The sequence below is a fragment of the Cotesia glomerata genome, linkage group LG7, assembly GCF_020080835.1.
Source record: "Cotesia glomerata isolate CgM1 linkage group LG7, MPM_Cglom_v2.3, whole genome shotgun sequence".
Taxonomy (NCBI): domain Eukaryota; kingdom Metazoa; phylum Arthropoda; class Insecta; order Hymenoptera; family Braconidae; genus Cotesia; species Cotesia glomerata.
Window position 1 is genome coordinate 22736497 of NC_058164.1, and position 13331 is coordinate 22749827.

At 34.5% G+C, this 13331-nt stretch overlaps 1 protein-coding gene across 1 annotated transcript in view; it reads left to right on the plus strand.

Annotated features, from left to right (window-relative positions):
• Nucleotides 1-5386: 5386 nt before the first annotated feature.
• Nucleotides 5387-13331, plus strand: part of LOC123269761 — a 16477-nt gene continuing 8532 nt past the window's right edge. The window contains exons 1-3 of the mRNA XM_044735597.1: nt 5387-5993; nt 6071-6179; nt 10311-10661. Of these exons, the coding sequence (XP_044591532.1) occupies nt 6113-6179; nt 10311-10661 (418 nt within the window). The 5' untranslated portion in view covers nt 5387-5993; nt 6071-6112. The remainder of the gene's footprint in view (nt 5994-6070; nt 6180-10310; nt 10662-13331) is intronic.

Here is a 13331-nt window from a genome sequence, read left to right on the forward strand (position 1 = left end):
TTTTGAATAGTGAATAAAAATGATGAACAACTCTTTGATCATCAACACTATGATGTAATCTGGTAGATATTACTCAAAAATGACTAAGTCCGTTAACTTTCAAGTTTGGGAACCTTCCTGGTAAAGCAAAAGCTCTAGCTGACTAAGTTCTTTAGAGACTCCATACAATTGGGGCTATTGCTAATCTGAGTCGACTAGGAGAAGTTTTGATGACGAAAAATATGAAAAAATCGTTGTTTTTTCACCAAAATAAATAAAAAATGCGAAGTACACTCATTTTCAACGCATCCTCGCGACTATGTATTAATTATCTGTTTTAATCAATTTTGACTCTAAATATGATTGATTCAACTATCAGCTAATTATGACTTTGTTTTGACTCGGTTGCAATTAATTAAGCGTATCTGAGGACATTATAAGAGCACGTTGTTAGCTCACCAAGCAATGTGATTTCGTGTCAAAGTTTAGTGACGATAACACCTTGTTTTTATTCCTCGATTACCTAGAGCACCTATATATATACGTGGACCCTGAAGCAAATAGTTTACTTGCATAAGTGATGTTTTCTGTCGCGGTTTTCTTACTGCTAAACAGGATCCGATTAAGCAAGATGACTCTGCCAAAGAAGTTTGCCGTTGTACAGTTTTACGAGGTCTCTAATTTAGGCCAAAATCCATATAAGAGCGTCCCAAAAATATGGCTTGAATTCGGAAACTCAGATGACGTTTTTTTGCACTACCCCACGGCGGAAGAACTGCCGTTCTCAATTGATCGTATTATCAACTATGCATCTCCGTTACTGAGTTGGCCAATACATGCAGCCACGTTCGTATGTGAGCTCGGTAAGTGACGTACTTTCATAGAATGTTTATTAGATAGTTGATCTATCATGTGGTTATTTCAATCAGCAAATGTTTATGTTCTAGATACATATGAAGAATGTTTGTTCCTAATGGCACACATGGACGTCAATTTACCTGAAGAATACGCTATCATGACTTGGAAAAAGCTTAGCCGCGAGTTCAGAGAAAGACAGAATCATCAGCAGTCAAATTCGATATTCTATCAGCTGTGGAATTGGTTTTTAAGTTTTTTTAACTAATAAAAACTCTGAAGGTATCTTGCATCATCGACTAGCAATATGTTTGTTTACATGCACTATGCTTACAAACTAATATTGGAACTAGTTTTCACGTGTGTGTTCCGCGACCTACTTCTGGAAGGCTTCAGCTGCTTTTTTGAAAACTGGACGTAGCTGGCCGGACACCTTTTCTGTTACCAAGCATGGTACTAGCGACTTAGCAGCTAATCCATAAGTTTGGCGGTATTACATACTTTTTCAGCCTGGAGAGTAATGCGGCGGTGGGCCGACTTTGGGGAAACTGCACGCATTTGCCTGTGCCCCACCGGTAGCACAGGGCTTGGGGAAACCATCGAAAAACCCAAACCTGTACAGCCCAGCGTGAGTTACGAGCACCGATGTTCACTGAAAATTAAATTTCAGCTCACACCGGGATTTGAACCCACGCCTTACCAGTACCAAGCAAGCATGACAAGCATTGTACCGCTTAGCCATGGGACTGGCATGCAGCTAATCCATAAAATAAACTACTTGACTGAAATTGACCACTTTCAATAATAGCGTGCCAAGATCTTTGCTTAGCTTCAATATCAATGTAGTAGGTGATTGATGAATATTAGCATTGCGTAGAAGAAACTAATTTTCGCTGCTTGACGTCAGTGTTCATACTGTGTTTTTGATCTGTAGACTCACCAACCTTGAACATCACACGTTCATTTAGGCCACCTCATTTTCTTTTCATAGAACTTTTATTTAAGTATTGCTTGCTATCAATGAGTGCTTCCGTGAACGGCTTTCAATGTCATCTAACATCTATGGCTAGATAGGAAACGGATACTTTCCGATAAAACCATTTAATTACCTTCTCGCATCTAATCGTTATAATATAAATATTATTTAAGAAATACCTGACCTACAGTAAGTAGATTGTCAATTATAATCTCTGTGACATTGGCATTCTGAATGTTATCTTAGAATGATGTAAGCTTGTTTTCAAACTGGTGACCTATTACAAAACAAACAATAACATAGATAAGTTATTCTAATTATGTAAATATAGGTGATAAATACAACTTTTATAGTTTTAACCGGAAATTGTAAATGTAGATCTTTTTAAAAATAAATGAAATGTTGTAATTCGCGGGTTCGGAAAATTTGCTTTTATTTTCAGCGAAAGATGTCACTGTTTTCTCATTATTTCAACAATATATGGAGGTTATGTTAGTTAGCGGCTCGTAAGCATTGGAAAATATATTCACTGTGTGACATCTGTAGCTAGATGACCTCAATAATAATTTAATCAACCGAATATTTAAAAATTTGCTAACAAATTATATTGTTGAACTAAATGACTAACATTATATGTGGATAGCTATTATGATTCATTCTCCAACAACAAATAGCTTTAGGCATTGTTTGAAAAACATATTGTTATATTTAGAATTTTATAACTTGATTAGATTCTGCGCAATCTTTCATAATGTCAGACAATGTTGGATCATGTCAGTGTTAACATAACACATGGGTAATAGAACGACGGGTTTCAGATTGAATTAAATTAAAGTCAAAGCGCATTATTTTCTTTGCACTATCTTCACAAGAAAATTCCCAATTACTTGACACTTTCACCTGAACATCAGTATAAACAAACTAGAAACAATGAGACCACCCGTTAACTAATTACTAGTATTCTTAACTAGATTCTTAAACTAACTATGAGCTACTTGTGGAACTATACAAATGTAATGGTATCTACCATTAACCATTATTTTTCCGGTCAATAAAAAACACTGTGTCTAAATGGTGTCACTTTCAGAAATGAAGAAATAAAATAAATTAAAGTATATAAATTAGTGGGTTATGTTAACACTGTTATAAGTTGACACCAAGCGAGTTATCAGTTAAAGTGATTAATCCTACGCAAATAGTAATTAACGTAATTATGCATTCCCATTGTTTTGAATTTTTTAAGCTATAAGTTAAATGTCATCATTGCTAAGTTCAGGTTTTATAACGAGCGATAAGAAAGATTTGATCATTAGCTACAAACGTGATGGTTCGGTTGATTTCGTGATCGATTCGTGACATGAACTAGAAATATAATCCTCCATTGCATGGACTTGTAGTTTACCAACTTCTTAGAAAAAAGAAAAAGCGTTGGCACATTGTTTGCTTAGATGGAAGAATATTTAATAAACACGAGAACAAATTCTGAGAGTAGATAGATACATAATTGCAATAGTTAACACACTTTTTGCTTTTAGAGAAGAAAAAATACCTAGACTTTCGAAATACGAAGCAGGCTTATTACTTTGTATACCACCCAATACGAAATCTCTATAGGGGACGGACGGGCAAGACGGAGAGGGCGGGTAAAATGAATAATCGTTTTAAATCGCTGGTCGGTCGATAGAAACATTTTAGACAGCAATCTATCAATCTATTATGTAACTACACTTACCGTTATCGATAAAGCATTGGTTTTGCATACTTGTGGGAATTTTTTTTTATAAATATTGAAATTTAGGAAAAAAAATAAAATTTTAAATCGTAAGTATACAGTACTTAGTTTAATGTTGTTAAGGACGATGCAGATTTGATTTTTTTTCTTCATATTCAGGACGCGGTTGATATTTTTGCGACGATTGTTTTGATTGAAATGTATTTTCCAATCAGTATTCGTTTTACGCGACCTGAGTATTCATTTTGCCCGCCCTGGTAGGGCAAAACGGATAATATTGACTTTTTTTTTTTTTTTAATTTCGAAGAAGAATTTCTTTGTTATTATTTTTATTTTACTTTAATTATAAACTTCAATTACCCAAAAAATTATTAGCCAAAGTTAAGAATGGATATGATTGTAATATATATTTGTTATTTCATTTTCAAATTAACATATCCGTTTTGCCCGTCCTTCCCCTAGAAATACGGTCTATATCGATCAGGCGAATAAATACATCGCGATGCAATTTCAGCGCGTTATTGAAAGTGTTTTTAACAGTACAATCTCAAAATTGTGTTAAGATGTTAACAACTTTATGATTATGAAAATTCTATTCTCATATCTTTACAGTAATATGTTATTTTCATCTGTGCTGATACATGAGTTCTGTTGATAAACAAATCTTCCAACACGTCCGTAAGGGAGGAAATAGGTGTGAGACGTTTTCATGCTAATTTCATGAATTTTTTGACACATAAAATTTTTTATTGTTTGTTAATATTTTATGGTAATTTCATGTGAATATTTGAGAACGTATTCTGAAATTTTTATTGATTTTTATTTTTTCATATTTTTTTTTATAAAGAAAATTTCAAAGGAAAGTTCTGAAAAAAATTAACATCTATTTTCCCTCTTAAAAACATGGACCAAATTATCATCCTTACTAATATTGTAAATGAGAATGTAAGTTTCTTTGTTACGCTTTCACGCGAAAACTACTCAACCGATCATCATGAAACTTTGTACACATATTCTTGGAGGTCTAATACTTCCTGAGAATTAGAAGTAACGTAGGATACTTTTTATTAAAATAAAAAATTTATTTTTTACGAAAAATAAAAAAATTGTTTGTCAAGAAATTTCAAAATCTAGCTACTTCAACGCCATCTAGCATGCGAGCGAAGCCGCGGGTAAAAGCTAGTAAACTGTATAACTAAACATAAGCTACCTTATCGAATTGGTCACCAATAACATATGCTCTAAACAGTTGTGTCACATAAATATAGGGGACGGACGGGCAAGACGGAGAGGGCGGGTAAAATGAATAATCGTTTTAAATCGCTGGTCGGTCGATAGAAACATTTTAGACAGCAATCTATCAATCTATTATGTAACTACACTTACCGTTATCGATAAAGCTTTGGTTTTGCATACTTGTGGGAATTTTTTTTTATAAATATTGAAATTTAGGAAAAAAAATAAAATTTTAAATCGTAAGTATACAGTACTTAGTTTAATGTTGTTAAGGACGATGCAGATTTGATTTTTTTTCTTCATATTCAGGACGCGGTTGATATTTTTGCGACGATTGTTTTGATTGAAATGTATTTTCCAATCAGTATTCGTTTTACGCGACCTGAGTATTCATTTTGCCCGCCCTGGTAGGGCAAAACGGATAATATTGACTTTTTTAATTTCGAAGAAGAATTTCTTTGTTATTATTTTTATTTTACTTTAATTATAAACTTCAATTACCCAAAAAATTATTAGCCAAAGTTAAGAATGGATATGATTGTAATATATATTTGTTATTTCATTTTCAAATTAACATATCCGTTTTGCCCGTCCTTCCCCTAATTAAGTTCAATTTACACGTGAGCGTAAGGCGAGTGACTAATAAAATTTGAACAATTTTTTTATTATAATAATCAGTAACTACGATACTATACCACACGTCCGGTTGTTAGTATAGTATTTTATCTCGCTCGGAACAACTCAGCGCCACACTGTCTATCACGACGATTAAAATAGCTCATAATTGTCCTAAACATAAAAAAAGTAATCCTAAACGTTTGAATGTTTACTAAGTATGATCAAATTTTTATTCGCATCGCTATATCAACGATACGTATATATAAATATACCGTCTTACGTTTGTTTTCGATTTGTGAGCTTTTTGCGTCAGTCTTATCTCAACTTTCAGAGATGATCAATCATGCGTGAAAAAAGTTTGCTATTGTTAAGTTTGATGTGATTTCGACGTATGGGACTAATCCGTATAAAGTCGTGCCATTTAAATGAGTGAAGGACACAGATAAAAATAAGGTTAAAACCTTAAGGTAAAATTTTGCGCTAAAACTCAATATCCTTCACAAGACGATGTGTTTGAGGAATTTGAAAACATTTTAAAGTGCAACCAACCTAAGTCAAGATGGATAGAGTGCAGTGGTAGTTTAGAATATCTAATAAGTAAGTTATTATTTAATGAAGATATAGATAAACAGTCGTCATTGTGACGTAGACCAATAGGCTTTTTTTCTGTGCAGATTTCTATCTCGACAAGTTGATATTCATCAAGACTAGAAGAAATGAATTTATTCCAGAAGAATTACTGTTTCTTGACTACACAGAACGGTTTTACATACCAAATGACTGGTAAGTTTAAACGTTTTAAACACTCTTATAACTTTGTTGACGTCTCTTGACCTATCATCGGTGCAACAAGGTAAAGTTGTCTTTTCATACACGTATAAAATAGTATAGCGCGTCATACAAAATTTCTGAATTCACTTTTAATTCATGTAGATGTTATATTCTAAGGCGTAAAAAGACTGGTTAGGTCTTTGAAAATTTTCAAAATGTCAAAATTCAAAAATCCTATTTCTAAGGAGTCATACATTTTTGATGTTAAGAAAAATAATCAACGCTCAGAAGATCAAAAGCTTAGTTTGTTTAACATTTTAGTTACCCTAGTAACCTTGCCGTAACATATATGAATGAGCACCATTATTAGTAGCTGAGTTTTGACGTTAGTAGAAACAATAACACCTATTTTGAAAATAATTGATAGCTAAGCTGAAATACTAGTTCATTATATCCAAAATTTATTCAATCCTAAAAGGCTAGGAATAGCTCATGGCTTACTTTGTAGGTGTTCGTAGAAAGCCCAAGAGCTTTGTTTCTATGCAAACAGACTGTTTTGTGTTCTAAGTTTCCATGGACTGAATATCGATCCGACCTTCAACTAGACCAAACAAACGAATTATTTTCAAGAGGGTTCATAGAGTTGTTAGTCGACTAAGCGACCTGTCCAGGTGATACACGAGCACGTCTTATCGTTTAACGAAGTAGATGATGATGATCGCAACGAAAATAAAGCAGTTCTTCAGCAAGTTAAGATGTGTTGGATTGAAGGTACCGAGAGAATCCGACAAAGGTAGTGATCTGGAAACTGGTTATCCTGGTGACCCGGAGACTTCTAGTGATTTTGAGTACCTACAAGCTCGCCGTCGGTGGTCACGAATTCTAGTTCCATCGGAGACTGAAGGATCAAGTTATTACGGAGGGACAGCACTGATGCTGCTGGTTAGTCAGAGAAAAAGTGATCTTCAAATCTGCGGCCTGCCCTGTTGTCATAATAAGTAGGAAGCATCTTCCTGTCAACCTCATAACGTGAATCGAATCGTCTTAATCCAGCGTCAGATAGTTCTAATCAAATGATTCATCAAATTTATGTCAGAGTTCCAAAACAATTAGCTTATTGTTTGCCGATGATAGATCTGTCGTGCGACGTACACAGAGTTAATGAACGTGTGCTTCTACTGCGTATTCACGGTCAATAATGTTTTAGCGTGTCAAGTGCATTACCAAGTTCAATGTTTCCGAATGAAAACAATTACGCGCTTTAGATCATGTGGTACATCACTGACTGACACTTTAGGCAATAAAGATGTGTATTAAATGTTGTTTTGATACGTTTTAACTGTTAGTGTATATTGAAGGTCGTAATAGTATATTGTGTAACGTGGGACGAAAGTAAATACCCGGGACAGAAATGTAGTACTTTTCGTCCCATGTTGCACATACTATTTTTTATCCTGCCAGGCCCAAAATTCGTAAAAAAGTTTAATGGAACTCAGCGATTTGTGCACGGGGTCTACGGGCGAAGCCTCGGTGGGGTCTAGGGGCGAAGCCCCGGCGGGGGGTTGGGGGGGGGGGCCACCTCAAAAATACTTATTTTAAATTATATTATATTATTTTATAATTTTTATATTTTCGTTGGAAAAAATAAAATACAATTATTTTTCTTATCAACAGTTCGAAAAGTTTATTAGAAAATCACATTTTCTAATTAAATAACATTATTAACTTTATCATTATTTTAAATTATATAATTTTTTATCGCTGGATTTCGCTGCGACCAAATTGTTTGTTATATCTTGGGCTTCAGCTTGAATGTAGTCAGTACCCTCTTCGTCATTGTCACTCATCGCTGACGTTTCAGATGAGCTCATCTTAGTTTTTTTAATTGTTTTATAACTATTTAACTTTTTAAATTATTAACTAAATTACGTAAATTATATCACAATTGATGTGGTATTATTGCCGAGATATTGCACTGATGGCGTCATGACAGCTGTTCTGAAGCTTGATGCGTGTGAGTACTGACGTGCATAGTATCGCACATGCGCACTAATGGGTAAACCGAGGATAGAAAGGTAAACCGAGGATAGAAAGTATCACTTCGATCTCAGATAGAATGGATAGAATCCGAATTTTGGGCCTAGGCAGGATAAAAAATAATTTGTTGGGTTAATAAAAGCGTTGCCTCTGTCAAGTTTCGAAGAAATGTATTAGGCAAATTATAAGAAAATGATAACTGATTTATGTCGAAGCGTATCATTTAAATAAGTAAATTTTATTTTATGAAATTTGAAAATATTTATTTAAAAATACAAATAGTTTAATTTTGATTACAAAATACGTAATTGTTATTAAAAACAAAGGAAAATTTGAATGAGACTTTGTTACTATTAAGACAAGCGACCAAATGAGAGACATATCTTTTGAAAATTGATTTATTAGGGAAATAATATTATTTTCTTAACCGTAAATAGTTAGTGTAAATTTATAAGCGAGTGACATAAGTTTCAGATTAACAATTTATCTCTATACTAGACGCGAGGACCGATGTTATATAAAAAGTCCAAACCACTCTGGTTTAACAATTAAAGATACGAATACATCATACGGACGAATAAAAAGGGTCGTCAAGAGGTGTCGCACTTGATAACAATTGTTTTTAAATTTCCGATTTTATGAATGATTGCTATTGATATTGGTTTGGATACTCCATCGGAACTTAAACTTGTTCTAAATTATTTTATTTGTTTACCTTAGAATTTGGGCTCAGAACAGTAGATACAAGGAACAAAGACAGCAAGGTAAGATTTTTTATCTGGTTCTGGTGCCCAATCAAAATCCTTTCGGGCCCACAGGTAGCTAGAGTAACTTTCGAAGAAAGCCTTTACTCCTGTAAGTTTGATTACGAGGCCTTCACATTTTCCATATTTAAGGTAATGAAACTTCATTTCGTTGTATAAGATGCACTCCAACTTTCCATTCTGTAGCCACTCGCGAGGGACCATGAAGATTTGTTTATGGGATACTTTGCTGAAACAATAAACAAATCATGATAAGTGAAAGATACTAGGGCTTTACAGCATAATCATGGCTTGCAAGTGGTAATCACATTTTTTTAAGACAGTTGCAGGACATCTTCAAATAAACGTTATCAAGTCTCCAGCGATTTTTGTTTAACGCGTTTAACACAAACCTAGCGTGATTTCGCTATGTAATACAAAATGTGTCTGCAGATTGTTGAGGTGAAGCGAAACAAGTCATTAAAATTAAAGATAATGTTGCAAGTGTCAGTTGTTTACATATATTATCAGATAACTTTTTAAAACAATCAATAAATTAGGTACCATTCGGAATCGTGCTATTTTTGTTGATGAGTTAACTTAATATCACTCTTGACTCGAATAGTTCCACTGGGTTATCTAACTGCCAGATTCTTTCGCGAAAATTAGGCCCTTAAGCAGCATGGCACATTCCTGAAAGAGCAGAAGAGTTAGTGTCTTAACCAAAAAACATCTGGGTGTTGAAATATTGATATAGACTAAAAAAAAAAAAACACTTACGGCCCTGGCAATATGCAAGAAACGAGTATAGCAATGTAGTCATTGTGATAAGAACTGGTTCTAGCGTCACTATACCTTTTCAGCCAAATATGATTCTGGTGACCCTCCAACACTGCTACGGTATTTTCCAAGCAAACCACAATCCCCTCTATTCTGTTTTCCCTGTAAAAATTACCCAAAATCTCTAACTCGATGACAAATCGAAAAGTTTTAATTGGTAACATACTCCACTCAATAGGGACGTACGCAATATGATGATTTAACATATTAAGGTGAGTAAAGTATTAACGCGACGGAAACGGTTGTGGCACTAGGCGTCATTGAAATAGTCCACGCACTTATAAGCAAATTCCACTGATAATGAGACGGAATTTCGAGTGGTACTCATAATCATTCATGATCAATTGAACATACTTATCGAGAGTATATATCGTGCTGCAAGTGATAACAATCAGTCCGCAGATGACCGACGTCCAAGATGTACGACTCTTAATTGTCTTGCCAATCAACGATATTTATATTCAAGGGCAAGTCGAAGACAGCCAAAGGAGATCAAACCCCTCTAAAAAATTTCTTTTTGCAGATACGCGGTCACCAAGTGAAGGAGAGAGACCGGTCCTGGTTGTTCCAAAGTTCCTGAGGGAAAGCTTCGAAATGGCTGATCGCAAGGCGTCTCGTAGCCGACCAGAGAAATCGAAGGAAGCTCCTGGAAATGCAGTTTCAAGATTTATTCAACGCCTCAGTCCCACAAAGAGGTACCGTGGTCAAGAAAATCCAGGAGCTAGTTCCAGTTCTATCTCTCAGAAGACTGATTCAAGATCTGGAAAAAAAGACTCTTCAACAACGAAGAATTCGTCTCGCAAGGAATACAAGCATTCTGAAAAGTTAACCAAATCGTCTTTGAATCTGCTAGAGTCTTCTTCTTCAAGTAAAAGTAAGTAGATTTTTCGAGCGACCTTTTAATATTAAAATTAAAATTCCAGCCATTTTTTTTTTCCTTTATTTAGTACAATAATCTATAAAAATACACCACGAGATGAACTAAAAATCAAGGACAACAAAAAAAACATAATTTTTTTTTTTTATTTTATTTAATCAACTACAACATTTTAACAGTATTTCAATAAACTTTGTTATTAATTCTGAAACTAAATTTTCAATTATAACCGATTTTAACTTTATTTAGATCGATATCATGTATTATTTATTCAAAGTCCGTATTAAATTCATTTTATTTGCGTTGGGATATAACTTACGATTTTCTTCGACAACTTGTAATACTCTCTGCAGTGCATCATCATTTTTTACAAATTGTAGATACTCCTGCATTAATGAAATACCACGTCAGCTGTGTCATTAACTATATGTACTGTACGAACTATATTCAAACTCCTTAAGTAGGACTGATTCGAATTCCAGGTTGCAGGATGTGTTTCTAAGAACTCGTCACTCAAGTTTAAGGCTTCGAAGAAATACCGTGTGTTTTGATTTACGAAATGATGAATTTCCTTATTCATGATATCACTCTCTTTTATTTGGATACGATTCAATGGCTGCTGTTCAGATTGTGTTTTTAAGGCTGACACTATTTTAATCTTGGTTTTAATTGAAATTTCAGAGTCAAAAAATGCCAATCCAATTAAATAGTCACTAATGTACACTAGTCACTAATGTTTGGCCATTCTTCTTGAAACGCTCAAATAATTTTATCTCTGGACCACTAGTTACAGGTTCTAATTGTGAAGAAAATGTTGCTGTTAAAATCAGCTCCAACATATGATGTCTACAAGCAAAATGAAGCAGTTTTTTTTCAACATTGTCTCTAAATGAACAGCAGCTCCTTCATGTAGTCCCGTGTTACTAGCAGTCGTGTCAAAGCATAGTGACCAAACTCGATCAGAAATATTCCACTCCAAAAGTGTGTTGTAAATAGCTGTTGCTTGATTAATACCTTAAGTATTTTCAACATTCTGGTGACTGTGCCAAGCAGTAACTATTTGTACCGGCGTGTTGATAAATTGGATTTATCAAAAATGCAAAGCTAAATTTTTTTAGAGGTAAATCAAAACAAATAACAATAATTAAACTTCAAAGATAGTTGACGTTTAGCTTTAACATTGGTCGCGAGCGTTTGACCTTCATGCCAATGAAAATAGTTACCCACGTAGTTCGCGTTAGCGTGTCGATGGCCGAATGTAATCAATCATACATTAATTATGATAATTTATTCAACCATTGAAAACGTTATTAGGTCCAATGTTTACTTAGCTTTGCTTGAAGATAATCTATAAAGTAAATACAATCTTACGCTGCTTAGAATACAGTCTAGTTTAGAATGGATATGACCATGACCTATCCTATAAAAAAGATTTTGACTTACAACAACAACAGCGTAGATTTTTAGTGAAAAATGATTGGTTTTCTTAGTTAGTCTTCTGGCGTTATTAGACGCCAGACGCATTAGGAGAGTAATTATTCTCGAGATAAAAATAAACGTACTATCAGCTAGAGCTTTAAAATTAAGTCTACAGTAAAGTTAAATCGCGCTAAGGCTTCTGTAGAAGCCATTAAAATGAGCCACTCGAAGTGTTTTGATCGCAATCCTGACGATCTTACTTACCTCAGTGCCCGCCGTGAGTGGTATAGAAGGTCTTCATCAGTCGTCCAACCATCACATCATAAAGGTACGCCATTGTACTACCTGGCTAGCGCTGACACAAGTGATATTAGATTATGTGAGCTGCTTCATATACAGTTTCTTACAACAGATACCCAAAGGTATGCGAAACCCAAAGTAATCCTTCAGACTTGGTCTTGTTTGCACATCTAATTCTCTCTTCATCCAATAAATCTGACTGTGAAGTTGTAGTCGCGCTGTTATACCGTTAATACAAATTGCAGAACTTTCAGCTCATCCACACTCCGAGTAACATTTCGAAATTTCCTTTTTGCAACGCATCCCACGGAAATGATAACCATTCAGGAGGAATCCAGCAGAGAACTTCATCCAGGATTGTTTCCATGATAATTGGCTTTTCAGACTTGAGCTTTATGTTACTTGTCGCACAGTAAAATGACGACTGCGGCCGAATTAGCAACTAAAAACTACGCAATACTTGTCACACTACATGTAGTAATGTAGAGACCGAAATATTCATTTGTATGTGGCCAAGAATTTTTATCTTTATCTCTCTTCATCCAAACAAAGTCACGCCAATAGTTCAGATATGATGTCACGCTGTTAACATTGATTCCAATTTCGGTGACTTTTTTAGAGATGTGGTCGCATGTTATCTCTTTTTTCAAGATTACTTCTATTGTGCTCGACTGATAGTAATTGTGCTATTCATAGGGAACAAGACACTTATACTTTGACATGTTAATTGTTTGCACGTATCAAAAGCTTCGAAGTAACTATAAAAGTAGATATGGACTCCATTGTTTATAAACACAGAAATGGCTAGGGTTCATCGGACTATGATTATAAATAAATGCAAAGTCCCTCAAAAGTTAAGGGAACCTTATGACACTTGTTTATCCATATTGCGTTAATTACGTAAAATGTTATCGGCTTTTCGACGCCTTAGCATTATGAGTCAATGTT